Here is a 16,812-nt window from a genome sequence, read left to right as displayed (position 1 = left end):
AATGAAAACGAAGAAAAGCCAACTTTGTTACAAGCTCCTTGCGTAAAAGCAATAGACACATGGGGAGAGGATGCTTTTGGAAAAAAATAAACCATGAAAAAACGAACAACTTCACTGTTATGTTAGTATTTTGTTTATTGCTTAAAAACGTTGTATGATGGCCTTGCAGTCTTGAGTTAGCCTACTGAATTGGCTGGTAGCCTACCATAAAGTTTGTGCATGCTCTCTCTCCAACGGAAACCAGATGTGGGGTTCTATAGCCAAGTAATTCTGGTACATAACGTTGAAAACAGATAAATGTGTTTATTCGAAGCACACATACAAATACTGTTTGCTTACTTGACTAGCCTACTTCAAGTATTAGCCTACGCACAATAGATTTGTCTTCTTTAGCCTACATAATGCATAGGCTACACGTTGTAAACAAAAAGCAGCTGTGACAGGCAGCGGCCGCATATATTCTGCGTCATATCTCGCATCTTGTGAACTCTACAAGCCCCCACCCCTCACTCGACAACCACACAGAGATTCTGTAATGTGCGTGATTGTCGTTCACACATACGTCCGTATAAGGTCAGTATTAGGTCCGCAGGTTAGTATCATATCTGAATCATCCAAAGGGTAGGACCTCCGTTTGACAAACCTCCGCATGTCGCCTACTCCGGAGGTTATATCTGAAAGCGCTTAATTTCAATGTTCAAGTTTCAGTTCTATTATGGGCAGAAAGGGATGACAACCTTGTTTTGTATTTACGTTATGAAATACTTGATTTACTTATATGATCTAATTATACCATTGTTGTAACCATTAATAGTGTCTGGTCCGATATATGTGCCGCCTGTCAAAGTACTTTCTACCGTTAGCCTACTAGCTTCTGCAAGCTAGTTTAGTTTAACGTTCAGGCTTTTGCTAACGTCATACCGAAGTGTTAACCAAAGATTCTAGAGTGCTACACTTATTCATAAAAGATGCATTCAATCCAAAGTCATGTCTAGTGAGACAGCTCTCTATTTAGGCAGCGAGCCTCTGCCTTCCGTTTCGAACAGAGCCGTAGAAAGGTTCATAGTGTGTTAAAAACTCTGAGACAAACAGGGGTTGTAGATTACACTGCCTGGTGGCTTTGGTCTTCCTCCAGGTACTATTGAAGTTTTTAACATCCCCCTTTTAATTCATATCAGAACATCAAACACAAAATAGCATTCATGTGTTTTTGCTTAGTGGTATCTTTTAATTATCATAATTAACATAATGAGTCTCAATTAAATTATTGGTGTCCCATCATTCTACTCCTCCCCAGAAGACCACGAGTCGCCTTCATCAACTGAGTCATCTGACTGGGTGGCTGCAACCTGCTCTCCCCCTCTTCCAAGCATGGTCTTTATCTGGGAATGTCCTTCCTCCATCCCGAATAATGGCATTGAAGACAAGAGGGTGGACTTCTCAGCACTCCCGTCGACATCTCGATGGTCTTTGGGAGATCCCCAGGCCTCCTCGAACCTCAGGTGCTGACTGGTTTGAAAGGTGACGCTGTGATGTTGTTCCTGGTTAGCCTCCTCTGGGTTGAAGGTGGCCGCCATCTGTGGAGTGGAGCCCCAGAAGTCTTCCTCCATGTTGGTGCTGAAGAAACTGTGGAGGTTGTCTTTCCCGTTGCTTTTAGGTGGCTCGTCTACTTTGCCATCTTGAAATATGTCGACACACTCAGCCGTTTGCTTGGCATAGGCCTCTGTGAATGGGGAGTTGTTTTCTTCCAAAGGATTGAAGGATTCAGATTCTTTTGGGTTGTCTGCGCCTTGGCTTTTGGAGGAAGTGTTCAAAACCTCCCACTCATCCTCATGGGGATAGCCTTGCTCTGTGAAACACTCAGGGACTCCAAGTGTATCATCACCAAATGCTTCAAATGGGGCTCCAGAGAGATTTTCAGAGGCTTCTTCAAGTGTCGGATGCGTCTTGAGTGGCTTGGCAAAGGCGCCAGGAGATGGGCATTGGCTGGCATTAGGCGACTCTTCCTCTGAGGAGTGGGATTCATCTTCTTTTTCTTCATCATCAACATCACTGGAGTGGGCAGCTTGAGGCTGGCTTCCCAGCCTGCTGGCAGGCTCACTGCTCAGGGAGAGATTGCTGGTGGCATCTGCGTGAGTCAGCATGGAGAGTTCCTGCCAATCCTCCTCATCTGTTTTGTCCATGCTATTGTAAATGGTTCCTTTCTCTGTAAATCTGCCCTCTGAAGGTTTGGTTTCAAATTCTCCTGCATCATGTATTGCACCTAAGATGTTTTGAGTTAGTTCAAGTGGCTCAAAATAAGGAGAAGAATGTGTTGGCAGGTCGTCAATTGTATCTCCCTGACTAACAGTCTCAGTTACAACTTCTTTCTTTAAGAACTGTTCAGTTTGAGGGGGCATGTCAACCAGACTCTCCATACTCTCTTCTGTAAAACTGCCCTCTGAGGGTTTTTTTGAAAATGCTGCTGCTTCATGTAATGTACCTAAGATGTTTTGAGTTAGTGCAAGTGGCTCAACATAAGAAGACTGTGTTGTCAGGACTTCAGGTTTTGGCAGGTCATCAGTTGTCTCTCCCTGACTAGTCTCAGTTACAACTTCTTTCTTTGAAAACGGTTTAGTTTGAGGGGGCATGTCAACCAGACTCTCTGTGTTCTCTTCTGTAAAACTGCCCTCTAAGGGTTCGGTTTCAGATTCTGCTGCCTCATGTGATGTACAAAATGTGTTTTCTGTTAGTGCAAGTGGCTCAACAAAGGTAGAGGACTGTGTTTTCAGGTCTTCAGGTTTTGGCAGGTCATCAGTTGTCTCTCCCTGACTAAAAGTCTCAATGACATCTTCTACCTTAAAATACTGTTTAGTTTGGGGCTGCATGTCAACCAATCTCTCCATAGTGTCTTCTGGGAAGTCCTCAGGTAAAATGTGTGTTTGAGTGTTCTCAGCCTGTTCCTTGTGCATCAATTCTATATCCTCCTGTCTCTCCTCGTCCTTCCCTGTGTCCTCAACGTTTTGTAATTCTTTATCTGCCTCCATGGCATCACTCCTTGAATGATCCTCTCCAATTTCAGTCTTCTTCTCATCCATCTTCCTCATTGGGTCAACAATCATGCTCTCATAGTTAGCATTACCATACTCTTCTTGGAGAGCCATGTAGTGGTTTTCTGACAGAGCATCAATCACAGGAGGGGGTTCATTTATCCCCACCTCACCCTTGGCCTCTACCTCTGGCTCCTCAGACAAGTCCTCCATGGTGTCAAACCTTTTGCACTTGGTGACAGCCCGGTATTCAGCCCCTGCATGGCGATCATCTTCGCTGTCGCTGGAGTCGCTCACGCCCATGTGGGAGGCCTGGGTGTTTACGTCAGTGTCATCGCTTTTGTACCGGATGAGGGGTCGAGTGTCGGTGAGCGTGTTGTCCAGAGCGTAACTGTCAAAATCCCCTGGGTCTGTCTTCCATGACATGGACACGTTTGGGGAGTCGTCTAGTTCCTCACCATCTTTCTCCTCTCTCTCACTGAAGTCCTCCTTCCCCTCCACCTCCTCTTTCTCGCTGAAGTCCTCTTTCTCCTCAACCTCCTCTCTCTCATTAAAGTCCTCCTTCTCCACCTCCTCTCTCTCATGACAGCCATCTTCATGTAGCTCTGGATGCTCTTCACTGTGGCTGGTTTGTTCCTGCTCATGATGTGTGGGCAGTGGATCTACTTCAAAATCCATGCTGAAGTTGTTATGTGGGATGGAAACTACATCCTCTTCAAAGTCTCTTTCTGTTGGCTGGTATTGTTCTGTATCTCTACATTTGTCTTCCATGTCTCCTTCCATTTTTTTGCTGTCAGTAAACATTGTATCTTTCCCATCCTCAAAACTCCTCAGTTCTTCTTCAACTTTTTCCTCCTGCATTTCTTTCTCTTGCTGTGACAAGTCATTAGCTTGGCCCTCTTCAAATACTTTCTTTGTTTCCTGTGCCTTACATTCTAATGCATTTATTTGTTCACTTCCATCAGCCATGTTCTCTACTGAGAAAGCCTGACTCGTATCGGTCTCTCTTTCTGGGTCAAAGAAGCAGTTATTTTCCTCTAAATCTGCAAAACCATTGCTTATTGCTACACCACAATCAAAATCTTCAATGATCAGCTCAGTTGAGTCTTCAAAATCACCAAACTCTGTGACTGTATTCACTCTGTCCAGTCCAGAAACATCTGGCTGTTTATCCGCCCTCTTGGTCCTCTCCACATTGGTCATTGGATCTTTTTCTGTCCATGTGCGTTGAGGTTCCTGCTCAGGTTGTGACTGGATCCACTCAGAGAAATCATCAGTCATCTCACCTTCTGTGTCGCATGCAGTGCTCAGTTCAGTTGCTGGTGATGTGTTGTGCATATCCACTCTCTGTGCACTGAAATCCTGGAGCACACCATGGTCATGGACAGCCATTATCTCATCACACATAATGCTGTCATCTGCAACAAGGATGTCAGAGGCTAGCTCTTGATCTTTAACCCCAGTCGTCTCCTCAGTCATGTACCTCTCAAAGGACTCTTCCATGGCAAGGGTGTTTGGTGTGGCGGAGGCAGCAGAGAAAGCTGCAGCATACCTCACCTCCTCACAAACCTCCTCAGGCCTGAAGTGATCTACAGAGTCCTTGCCATTTAGCGCCTCAGTGGCTGTGTTAAGCGTGGACCAGTCCTCTGCCCTGGACTCCTGCTCCTCTTGCGCAGCTGGGGAATGGTCAGGGGCTGCAGAATGAATACAGTTTGGGGTTGAGAGAGGAGTGCTTGATGTCAGCGGTGGTTTAGGTTGCAGGCTTGATCTCATGGCTGAGGTGGAAGGTTTGCTTGTGTTGCTGGAGAAAGCTGTTTTTGGAAGGGTCTGCTTCAGCTCCTGACGACTTGGGAATCCATCTGTAAATATGATAAAAGATTGTTAAAGCAATTTGTACTTACGAACTGGTTAGTTTTTTTTTACTATGTGAAATTCAGAAATTACCCCTGGAAACTTACTTTCTCATTTGGCTGGCATTTCTATCCAAAGCAACTTACATATTGCCATTTATTACAAAGACCAGTTGTCCCATTGCAACTCAGAGTTAAATGCCTTAGTCAGAAGCACAGTGGTGGCAGCTGAAACTCAAACCCACAGCTTTTCTGGCTATTACATGCTAACCCAGCTCTTTAGCCATTATGGCCCCTGGAAACAGCACATCGGCTAGACTGGTGGGTTAGGATTCATTTCTGCACCTCCATCTCAACCTGTAATTGACTAGCACTGAAGCCTGATTAGCACCCATTTCCTGCCCACAATAAACCTCAGCAATCTATAACACTATAACCTCCAGAACCAATCAAATGTCTCCTCTGAAATTAGCCAGACTGACCCTCTCTGGACCCCTCTCCCAAAGGTCTTATCAGGATACCCAGTCCTCAAGCCCCAGCACTTGCTGTAATGGAGCCCATATTGATTACATCATTTCCTCAGCTCTAGTCTACGTTACTGGCAGGCAGAGGGATTGGACAACAGACCATTGGGGACTGAGTAGGGCAGCTTGAGTTTCCAGGTTTAATGTGCAGCTAGCATGTAAGCCTCCCCAACCCATTAGTCCATAATGAGGTTATGAAACTAGGTCTCCAAAGAGCCAGTCTGATGTAAATTATTCAGCGTGGTTCAAATGAATAGGGGTAGAAGGACGCACAGCCGCTTCTTTTCAGAGATTCAATTAAGTGCTTTGAAAAAAAAATCTGGTGTGTTTAGCAAACAGCAAACAAACAAAAAAAAGATTTAAAAAATACCTGTGGAGACGACTGTCCGGATGGCGTGTTTGTTTCTGGAAGGGTCATTGACTCGTTGGTTTTCACCATCTAATAAAGTTCTGAAAAACACACACACACAAAAAACAAGACAGACATTAGTTTTTGGAGTCTGCGGTCATCTTCAGGAGACTTTACAAAGTTGAGATTAAATTAACTTTTTTTCCTCAAAACAATTTGAATTACGGCAAAAACATAACAACTGAGGGGAATTTCCCTGGCAAGGGGTGAAGTGTCCAGCATCTATTCAGACACACTTTTTGAGAGCGGGTGAGGGGTGGGCCGTGCTTTTTGTTCCACTTGGACAACAGGGGTAGATTGCACACTCTTGTTATGGAAATAGGACGACACTTTTGTCATTGTCAGACCATCTGCAGCACACAGGCTAACGCAACAGCCTTTTATACATGCTACCGTCTGCTTGGCCTTTCACTGAAATACTCACACACACAATACGAAAACAAGACAAGACATTAGTTTTGGAGTTCAGCGGTCATCTTCAGGAGAGACTTTACAAAGTTGAGATTAAATTAACTTTTTTTCCTCAAAACAATTTGAATTACGCAAAACCATAAAACATTCATTTTTGAGAGCTGGTGAGGGGTGGGCCGCGGCTTTTTGTTCCACTTGGACAACAGGGGTAGATTGCACACTCTGTTATGGAAATAGGGATCTACACTTTTGTCATTGTCAGACCATCTGCAGAATATAACGCAACAGCCTTATACATGCTACCGCCTGCTTGGCCTTTCACCGAAATACTCCCGGGTGAAGTGTCCAGCCTGGCAAGGGGTGAAGTGTCAGCAAATACTCACACACACACACATTGCACACACATACCCACACATGCTGTCGGGTCCAAGCAGTAGCAAGCAGTACTAATAAGTCATGCACAGATGTTGCGTTCCCCGTTCGGCACATTCCGACACACACACACAGACAGAGAGAGAGAGAGAGACGCAAACATACCAGCATACAAATTCCCATTCCCACACACCAGCACATAAACACGCAGAAGCACAGACAGACACAAGTCTACTTAGTGTTTGATGAAACCTGATGAAACATTTGAAGCAGTATGAAATCTGCTCCTTACAAAAATGATGCGAAAGATGAACCTTTGATCCATATAGCAGGGATGCAGCGGGGATGCCGAGACTCGACCTCCATCTGCCCAAACCCCCCCACCCACCCCCCCGTCACTCTAGACTCCCCAAGCTCCCTAGCTGCTGGGGTAGGATGCGGAGGCACCGGGGGTCAATGCCAGAGGGGAGACGGAGGCTCATGCTGATCTAAAGTTACCCCTCGGCCTGAAAGCTGAGACCCCCTCTTTCAAGGGTATTGACCCACTATCGCTACGGCAATCCACACTATTTCTCCTCGATCTTTCAGACCAATCTATCTTTCTGACAGCCTCTCAATGGAGCAGTGGAGAAACGCTCATCAATAGTAGAAGGGCAAACCTAACTGATGTGGTGGGCAGGTGACAGAAGAGGAGGATAATTGAGAGGAATTATGGATCTTTTGTGGGTGTTTTCTGTTTGAGTATAAATTTCACAAAGCCTCTTTTGACACACTGGTGAGAAAAAGGAGTTGTCACTGAAAGCAGACTCGCTTGGAGAAAAGGAAAGCACCTGTAAGTGGCAACCTCCAGCCCCAAAGACATTTTCAGCTGCAGCAGGGTCCGGCTCTCCATGATGAGGTCATCAATCTGCACCGCGAGGCTTGTCTTCTCCTCCTCCAGCGCTTCCACATGGACCTGAGACACACAGGCCAAATGGCAAAGTTATACAAAGTTGTACCTCTATACAGACAAGGTAGATGAATGTAGACCCAACAGAAAATGGAAAGTGATTTAGCTCTGCTATTCAGCGATGCTCAGAAAGACCCAGGATGCCTGCTTCTGTTTGACCTACCACAGACCTCAGAGCAGTTCTAAAGCCATGGTCATATTTACACTGCTGAGCTGCATTTCATTTGGTTGATGTGATTTTCAACTCTCTCAACGGAAGATAAAAGCTTCACAGTAGAGATCACAGTACCAGTTCAGTCATGCGACAGAGTTTCAGTGGCATAACACCACTTTCAATTAGCAAAACTTGTTGAGTTTACTAGCAATGAAGAAAAATGGAACAATGTGAAGATGTTAAATATGACTGAATAGAAATGGAGTGAAAGTATTTGTCTTTTTTTGTCATTGAGTGAGGTTCTGCTGTGACTTTCCCTGTAGTCCTCTTCCCCCACATGAGCCCTGATGACCTAAAGTGACCTCAGCGAAACAAGACCAGCCTCCTCCGAGCAGCAAACTATCAACAAACAAACACATAACTGGAAGCTGACAATACAAAGTACAAACAAATGTATCACTGTGAAAAGCAAAGCTTCAAAGGCCTGCTAATTAGGTATTACATTAATGTTTACTTCAATTTGCATTATTCATTTTGTCATGCAATGTTTTTTGACCCAAAAGGAATTTACGAAGGAAATGTATTTTTTTCTGGCTCTCATTCATCACTTATTTCATTGCACAGTGACAGGAAATCCTGTCATTATTATTGGATGCTGTATGGTTTCTTAAAATAATCATTACCCATAGCAATGTAATCAGGTTTATAATGGAACTTTCCCATCATTCATATGAATTCATGTTGTTTGGAGAATTTATTTTCCAAAATGTCATATGTCTCACAAGTTGGTAGATTGCTCTTTTTCTAACTGGCCAAAGCCTGTAAATATTCAGACCACATACACATGTGGTTACTCATCATCAGTGAGAGAGAATGGTGTCTGAGTCAGAACAATAGACCTTTTGAGGCAGTATCCCAGAACATAATCTACTTAGGTTTCAGAATTAAGTCACTAATTAAAGCCTTAGTTTATGTAACTGAAAAAGCTCACATTATTTTCTTTGTGTTTTGATAACATGAAATGTCCTGTACGTGCCCCAAACTATTAGCTTATTTGAGATATTGCCCTCTAGATTTTACATACAGGCAATCTTTCCCAGTGATCCATTACGCAAATTGTACCCTCCCCGAAGCATGGGTGTTTCTTGGGACAGGTGCCACCCGTGTCCCCCTCACCTGGAGCTGAGTGATGTCCTGGCTCTGTCTGTCCCTCTGATGGGTCACTCTCCTCTCCAGCATGTCTTTCTTGGCGCGGGCCGCCTCCAGGTCCTTGGTCAGGCTCTGGAGCTTCATCTGGTTCTCCCTCCTCTCTTGCGAGATGTGGCTCAGACGGGCCTTGGCCTGGCCCAGGGACTCCTCCAGCCGCTGTGCCTGCCTCTCGTACGCCTCCGACGCCGCTCTCCACGCCTGGGCCGCCTGCTGCGAGTACTCCAGGCCCAGGTCGCACGCGCTCGGTGCGTGGGTGTGGGTGTGGGCGTGCGCTGGAGCCAGCTGCAAAGGCCTGGCCTGAGCCAGCGAGGCCTTCATTGCCGAGACGTCCTCCTGGTGGACCTGCGTCTGGAAGTGCAGCTCGTTCTCCAGCTGGGCCGCCGCGTCCTTGAGCCAGATCTGCGCCCTGTGCTCGTCCTCCAGCTCCCTCCGACTCTCCGCCAGGCGGCCCTGGGCCTCGGCGCGTGCGGCCGCCACCTTCTGCCTCTGGCACTCCACCGCCTGCAGCTCCTCGCTCAGGTTGCCCATCTGCACGTCCAGCTTGTCCTTCTCCGTCCAGGCACGCTGCAGCTCCTCCCTGGCCTCCTGCAGCGCCGCCTCCAGGGCTCTCCGCTGCTGCGCCCGCGGCTCGTGGCTGCTCCTCAGCGTCTGGATCTCCTCCCGCAGGACGTGGTTCTCCATCTCCAAGTACTGGACCCGGCCCAAGTAGGACTCCAGGCGCCTGTTCAGGTCCAGCATCTGGTGCTTCTCCTGGCCCAGGCACGTGTAGCTCTGGGGTGGGCGAACGCCGATTGGGATCTCCATGCTTGCGGCTCAGAGGGGGTGCAGGAGGTAGAGTGATGTAAAGAGCTGAGAAAGAAAGACAGACGGAGAGAGAGAGAATGAAAGAGAGAGAGAGTACCGGTCTGCTTCCTCTCTGGTCTCTTATCCGGTCGTCCTCAGTATGTGAAGTCTGTCTTTCAGCAGGACAGTGGCAAGAGGGGTCAGATCATGCCAAGAGGTTGAGCGCCCCAGCTAGAGTGACCCGTTCAGAGACACTCCTTTTTCTCTAGAATGGTGTGAGGAGGGGGGGTGGGCGGAGGAGGGTCGGGGGAGGGACCCTGGGGATGGAGATGGAGCGTGTGGATGGGCGGGGCAGGATGGAGCCAGAAGGCAGTGCAGTGATGTCATTGTGGAGTTAACTCCCCCTGTGCTGCTGAGAGATCCTCTGGGCGGTTTCATTTTATTTTAGGAAAATAAAATGCAAGTTTTCAAGCAAGCCATACAAGTTATAAACAAGTTGTGTACTACAGAAAGTTATTCTTGGTGTTTTATTTACATCATATTTGTCATATTTACTTTGTTTTATGTGGTACTTTTTCACACAGTTGCTGTTTACTGTTTAGACTGTTATGGGAGATGTAACATAAGTTCAATATGAGAAATAAATATCATATGCACACCACCTTACCGGTACTATTTTTTATTTTCTGAGGATTCGTGAATTTGCCTAATAATCATTATCATATTCAAATTCAAAGCTGTTCTTTGTACAACAATACAGTACCACATACTATGATCTAATGATCTAAACACAAACAGAATAGTATCATACTGATTAATATTAAAATAAAATACAGCCTGTCTCTCTCAGCCCCTAAGATCACATTATACAGGCTATACTAGCCTTCTACACAATCTGGACTGTGGTCATAACATCTACACCTTATAACTTATTCCCTGTTACATATTGTTCTTAAAGTATATTATTGTTCTTGTTTGTTAAGCAATTCTATTATGTGTACATTCTGTCTTTTTATAATATTTATTAACAAGCAAAGTTATTGCTCTTTTCGATCCCTGCACTGTTCCCTTTAGCACTACCACCATTGCACACACTCTACCATAGCACCTTATCATGGTCAATGCATCACATGGTCAGTCTATACCAGACCTTTGTAATCACTTCACATGCTCTTTGATTTTTACATTTCTGTGAGTGATTTTTATGTATCTGAGATATATGGGTGTATGTGTGTTTGTTGTATTATGGTTGTATAAGCTGCTGGATGCCTAAAATTTCCCAGAGGATCTATCTATCTATCTATCTATCTATCTATCTATCTATAAGTATAAGTATAGGTATACTCTTTTGATCCTGTGAGGGAAATTTGGTCTCTGCATTTATCCCAATCCGTGAATTAGTGAAACACACTCAGCACACAGTGAACACTCAGTGAGGTGAAGCACACACTAACCCCGGCGCAGTGAGCTGCCTGCAACAACAGCGGCGCTCGGGGAGCAGTGAGGGGTTAGGTGCCTTGCTCAAGGGCACTTCAGCACTAGGGCACTACTGGTCGGGGTTCAAACCGGCAACCCTCTGGTTACAAGTCCGAAGCGCTAACCAGTAGGCCACGGCTGCCCCTTAGATAGATCTATCTATCTATCTATCTATCTATCTAAATACAAAACGGAGTGTAATGTCTGCGTTCCTGTTATTTCTGCTCCCTCTTGTGGTGAATGTCCTGAATTGCAGGACAAACTGGTGCCCACTCCTTTACTGTGTCCCGAGGACATTATTCAGTATATCAATTTGGATATCCAGAGTAGTTTGAGGTGACTGGCGATTAATTGTGTTTTAATGCTATCATCTACTATTCCATAAAGTCAAACCTGAATTCTGTATAAATGCCAGACTATCAGGTTCAGCCACATGACAGAAAGGGTTGTGTAGAATGCCTTCAGAGACTTACTCAACACTGCATGCTTCAGCTGAGTCTTACATGACATGGGCCTAAAGACTGAGATTCAGGGAATAATTTAAGAATTTAAGTGTGACTACTTTCTCAATTCTTCCAGTTTTTGTTATGGATCGAAACCTTCTGTATTAAGTGTTCATCTGTACAATGTAAGGTAATCATACATTACATAACACTGTGAATACAGAACCTTTGCACACATTTTATGTTACAGACATAAGAAAAAGGGTAACTTTCTCTTGAGACATTACCGGGGGCTTTTCACATATCCTCTGATGCAAGCAGCTTCCTAATAATGTTGACACTTATTCCAGTGTTCACAGTGTTAACTGTCTCCTCGTTGAAGACTCTTTGACCTGCGAATGTCTGAGAATGATGGAAGAGGAGGTTTGCTACTCCAGTGTGCTTTTCATCAAATCTAAAGAAGCCAAGCCAAGAGGTATGTATGTCTTCTTCAGTCAGCTTTCATGTTCTCTATAGCTTTAGCAGAAGTGTTTTCACCTTATAAAACAGACTTACTAGTTACTGTACAGGAAATTGATTTCCAAAAAGTAGGAATGGCCAACTATTTTAACTTCCATAAATTCAGATACTGTACAGACAAATACAACCTAAACTACCTGCCATACTGTAGTTAGTGAAAAAGAAATAGTCATACCCATTCATTACATTCATAATATTGATTTAATGTTGGTTTTCTCTTGACCAATATGTTTGTTTTGACTGAAAATTAGACCGCAAAATTCCAAAAGATTGTAAGACAATGTGGTAGAAACATGGCAGCGTTTTCATCTTTTTTTTAAAACATTTTTATGAATATCTAACATTATTAAAGATGCTTCCATTGATTATTTAAAAAAGGTTATAAATCATTTTAGACAATTTAAAAAATTAAAAAAATTTAAATTTAAAAATGGAAAAAAAGATGAAGATTCTTTTTCTGATTCCATGTTTCTACTAACCTGACTCGCCAGATGAATTTCGTTCCACTTAGCTCCGCCTAGCTTCACTCCCATCCATCTGGGACCTCTTCCGTTGAGAGTGATTTCTGCACCTGATTTTATGGTACAGCCAATCAGGACGCAGGGCGGGAGTTTCATAGATGTGACATAGTGTAGAAGCGACTGTGAGACTGTTATCAGCGTCACGGGTTGGCTTCGATGTGAGTGGTTGAAGTAGCACGTCAATAGATGACGGACAAGTGGCTTATTCAATCATATGCAAGCATTTTTTGATTAGGCCCAACCTTCTGAAACACCATTCCAATGGATCGGTTCCAGATGGATGAGTGGAGCTAGGCGGAACAAAATTCATCTGGCGAGTCAGGTTATGTTTCTACCACATTGTCTTACAAACGTATGGCATATGGCAGTGTCATTTTCAGTCAGAACAAGCATATTGGTTAAGAGAAAACCAACATTAAATCACTTTTTGTCAGGGGTATGAATAATTTTGTTCCTAACTGTATACCGTATATATATGTGTGTGTGTGTGTGTGTGTGTGTCTATTCTGTTTCCCTCTAATCATGTCTTTGTATATCTGAAGAGGAGCAAAATGCACAAGAAACTGTGTATGCAGCAGTTAAGAGAAAAGAAGAGCTACGAGCAGAGCCCAGCCCCAGCCACACAACAGGTGGGTCACACTGCGGAAACGCAGAGCTTTCTCTCGTCTGAGGCCATGTCTACACCAAACCAACGGCTGTATTTTTTCTTACCGCTTTCACACCTTTAACGATAGCGGTACAAAAAAAAAACCTTGTGTCCACACACAGAGGTGAAAACGGCTAAAAGTGCTCTAGTGCATACGCCAGGCCAGTCGATGGCGCCATGACGGCCGTGCAGAGGCTTCACATTTGAGATGCAAATGACTGCTCAGTGGGGACCCAGGTTTCAAAACCAACGCGCGGCTATTTCCCAAACCCACCCTATCTCGCTCTCTTACTTGCTTCCTGCCACTCTTCACTGTACTGTCTGAATAAAGACAAAAAGTCCTACAAAAACTGCTCCCTGTACAGACATTATTGTGGAGAATAATGTACATGAATCTGACTGAGTGACCCTCAATGGCCCATAATAACAGGCCAGTTCACTCCACAGCAGATGACCCGTCTCTACCTGGCCCTCACCGATATCGCTGTGCTGTGGTGGTCCTTGGCCTGCTGACTGCTGTCCTCCTCTCTGCCCTGGTGGCTTCACTTGTTTACTGTGAGTGTTTAAGTGTGTGAGTGTTTAGTTTCTCAGAATGAACAAAATGTGTCAGCGTCACTATTGACATCGTATTGTCCTTCTCTTCTCAGATCAGGGATATGTGTCTGAATATAACACACTTTTGGTGAGGGAGCTGCGTCAGCTCAAAGACAATCACTCATCCTTAATGACAGAGCTTACACTTGTGCAAATGAACTATGCCAACCTGAGCAACTCCAACGGAATGTTACAGGATCGTTATGACAACATGAGCTCTGCAAACCTAGATCTCCAGAAGGAGAGGAACACATTGATGATGGAGCGGGACCATCTCAATCAGACTCTTGAGGTCATTTTCCAGTTCAATGTTTTTCCAGTGGATGATTACTGTCCAGTCACAGATAATGCAACACAAGGTATTCAGAAATGATGGTGTCTTTGATCACACACACCAGTCTAATGTGGTTCAGTGTAATCACTTAATTTAACTTTCTATGTCCTTTTAAACCACAGAGAGGAAGTGTAGTGCAAATTGCAAAGAAGGATGGGTGTACTATCAATCAAGCTGTTACCTATTTGTCCACAAGTGGAATAGCTGGGAGGACAGTAAAACTGACTGTGAAAAGGAGAGGGCCCACCTGGTAACCATAGACACAGTAGAGGAACAAGTAAGGCAAAAAGGAAAAGAAGTTACTCTTGAAGAATGCCAACATGTGCTCTTAAAGACATGCAATTCCTTAGTCGCAATTCATATGTACTTGCACAAATGTATGTTATGCACATTTGTATACGTTCAAATCAGCTCCAGTGCAGATTAGATATGATTAGATATGCATTTCACCTGCACTTCTGTCCTTTATATGTGTTGTCCTGTTTATGTAGGCATTCATCAACAATCACACAGAGTATTACTATCAGGGATATGGATACTGGATTGGACTGAGGAAAATCCAGGACAAATGGCAGTGGGTGGATGGCCGTGACCTCACTGGAGGGTAAGTCTGTCGCATAGTCACATAGTCTGTCTGCCTCTCCATGTTTGTGTACTGTCTGTCCACTAGCCACTTTTTACCACTCTCTTACTGCTTCACTGTTTGCATGCTATATTAGCACATATGCATAACCCCTCCCTCCATCCCACAGCCGGATTGTGGCCACACTTATACCTATACTTAATACGTAATGCTTTATAATCAATACTTGTATAATGGCTGTAACCCTATTACATCAACCCATTCTTGCACTGATATAGTTTTTCTATAGTTTTTTTAATATTACCTTGTCTACTCTCTTATATGTCCATTTTTATTTTATGCTGATCTTTAGACTTTATTCTTGCACTGTTGCACTGCTGGACTTACACCATCACCATGACACACACTCTCACAGAGCACCTTACCTTACTATGCACAGAGAATCACAGGCTCAGTTCCTGCCTCAGTCATTGCAAGCGCCTCATGCTTAATCACCCCTAAGCACACTATGTGGATACTGTTTTAGACTTGATTTAGATTTAATGTTATTTAGTACATTTTGTATTTTAGTATATTCTTTATCTTCTACTGTCCTTATTGTGTTTTTTATGTTATATACTTTTATTACTTTTTCTGTTTCTTTGAACAATCAATTCATATTCAGACTACATAAAGCATAGCTTTTAGTTTTTGAGTCCTGTCTATGACTTTTACTACATGTTTTATTAATTTCCAGGCACTGGATTAGAACAGAGGGCTCTGGTTGTGTCCTATCAATGCCTAGCACTTTAGACCATTTGAAGAGCTGGAGAAGCGACTTCTGTAGTGGGCACAACAGATGGATCTGTGAAAAACAAGCTGTTATATGGCCTGGCAAAAATGTGTAGTGACTTTTTTCTGTATAATTTTATTATGTGTATGTATGTATATAAGTATAAGTATATATACTCTTTTGATCCCGTGAGGGAAATTTGATCTCTGCATTTATCCCAATCCGTGAATTAGTGAAACACACAGCACACAGTGAACACACAGTGAGGTGAAGCACACTAATCCCAGCGCAGTGAGCTGCCTGCATCAACAGCGGCGCTCGGGGAGCAGTGAGGAGTTAGGTGCCTCGCTCAAGGGCACTTCAGCCGTGCCTACTGGTCGGGGTTCGAATCGGCAACCCTCCGGTTACAGGTCCGAAGTGCTAACCAGTAGGCCACAGCTGCCCCAAATGTAAAATGTTGAATGCCAGACTCAATCTGCCACCAACCTTGCTGACACTTTGAAGGATTTTCTGTTCTCTGAAGACCTGTGATTCTTGCCCAAATACAATCATATTCCAACTTTTCAGATGATTAGATATGGCGCTTAGATACTGTCAATGAGTAATTACTGTATATTAAAATAAAGTTGTACTTTGTATTCAAATATGCACCCACTCACACAGAGGAGTGTATGAGAATTGAGATTCCTCCATTACACATGGAACTGGTATTTTCTCTCTCTCTCTCTCTCTCTCTCTCACTTGACTTGAAGTGGAAATGAATCTTTATCTGCAAATAGCCAAACAGAGAAAGAAAGAAGAAACTAGATGTACCACATAGCAATAAAAAAAATATGACCGCCGCTCAGTCCTGTACATCCATTCAGCGAAAATAAATCATATTGATGAATTTGTCTCCATCTTCTACTCCATCCCCCACTCTTGAAACTTTTGTGTATGCTTGATTGGAATGTGTGTTTGCGGGCCGCACACAAAGTAGCCTACTGGCGCTGCAAAGGTGAATAGATTTGTTAGCCTAGAAATCTAGACGCACCCTAGCGGTGGCAAATTAATTTGCTCAGCCTGTACGTCTAGTAGCAAACCATAGGAATTTCTATTGGCTAACACCGTGGATGTTATCCAATCACAGCGCTCTATTTTGTTAGAGAGTCTTAAGGTGGGCTTAACAGGATAACGACAGTCCTGCGACAGTGAACAACAAGGAAGGTGGCTATGGTGAACGAAGAGCGGTTGT

At 44.1% G+C, this 16,812-nt stretch overlaps 2 protein-coding genes across 3 annotated transcripts; one reads left to right on the top strand and one right to left on the bottom strand.

Annotated features, from left to right (window-relative positions):
- Positions 1-633: 633 nt before the first annotated feature.
- On the bottom strand, positions 634-9,811 carry nes (nestin). The gene is made up of 4 exons (XM_048261799.1): positions 8,875-9,811; positions 7,426-7,550; positions 5,774-5,853; positions 634-4,888 (listed from the first exon to the last, which is right to left on the bottom strand). The coding sequence occupies exons 1-4, from the start codon at positions 9,709-9,711 to the stop codon at positions 1,284-1,286; spliced, it is 4,647 nt and encodes a 1,548-aa protein (XP_048117756.1). The 5' UTR covers positions 9,712-9,811; the 3' UTR covers positions 634-1,283.
- Positions 9,812-11,908: 2,097 nt separating this feature from the next.
- On the top strand, positions 11,909-15,726 carry LOC125306334 (asialoglycoprotein receptor 2-like). 2 transcript variants are annotated; one of them, XM_048261645.1, is made up of 7 exons: positions 11,909-12,084; positions 13,192-13,278; positions 13,743-13,850; positions 13,943-14,248; positions 14,346-14,500; positions 14,715-14,827; positions 15,543-15,726. In XM_048261645.1, the coding sequence occupies exons 1-7, from the start codon at positions 12,018-12,020 to the stop codon at positions 15,691-15,693; spliced, it is 987 nt and encodes a 328-aa protein (XP_048117602.1). In that variant the 5' UTR covers positions 11,909-12,017; the 3' UTR covers positions 15,694-15,726. The 2 variants fall into 2 exon arrangements, with proteins under 2 accessions (XP_048117602.1, XP_048117603.1); XM_048261646.1 differs by lacking the exon at positions 14,346-14,500 and having other exon boundaries at positions 13,943-14,181.
- Positions 15,727-16,812: the final 1,086 nt, after the last annotated feature.

The sequence above is a fragment of the Alosa alosa genome, chromosome 13 (genome assembly GCF_017589495.1).
Source record: "Alosa alosa isolate M-15738 ecotype Scorff River chromosome 13, AALO_Geno_1.1, whole genome shotgun sequence".
Lineage (NCBI taxonomy): Eukaryota > Metazoa > Chordata > Actinopteri > Clupeiformes > Clupeidae > Alosa > Alosa alosa.
This window is presented reverse-complemented; position numbering and strand designations above follow the sequence as displayed.

What these genes read in the sequence shown, in the direction of transcription:
- nes (XM_048261799.1), bottom strand. Translation starts at nt 9,711, where the DNA reads ATGGAGATCCCAATCGGCGTTCGCCCACCCCAGAGCTACACGTGCCTG. An exon ending in AGGACATCACTCAGCTCCAG is followed by an intron (nt 7,551 to 8,874) that starts GTGAGGGGGACA and finishes TGTGTGTCTCAG; the next exon opens with GTCCATGTGGAAGCGCTGGA. An exon ending in CTGGAGGTTGCCACTTACAG is followed by an intron (nt 5,854 to 7,425) that starts GTGCTTTCCTTT and finishes TGTGTTTTTCAG; the next exon opens with AACTTTATTAGATGGTGAAA.
- LOC125306334 (XM_048261645.1), top strand. Translation starts at nt 12,018, where the DNA reads ATGATGGAAGAGGAGGTTTGCTACTCCAGTGTGCTTTTCATCAAATCT. An exon ending in CACAGATAATGCAACACAAG is followed by an intron (nt 14,249 to 14,345) that starts GTATTCAGAAAT and finishes TTTAAACCACAG; the next exon opens with AGAGGAAGTGTAGTGCAAAT. An exon ending in TAGACACAGTAGAGGAACAA is followed by an intron (nt 14,501 to 14,714) that starts GTAAGGCAAAAA and finishes CTGTTTATGTAG; the next exon opens with GCATTCATCAACAATCACAC.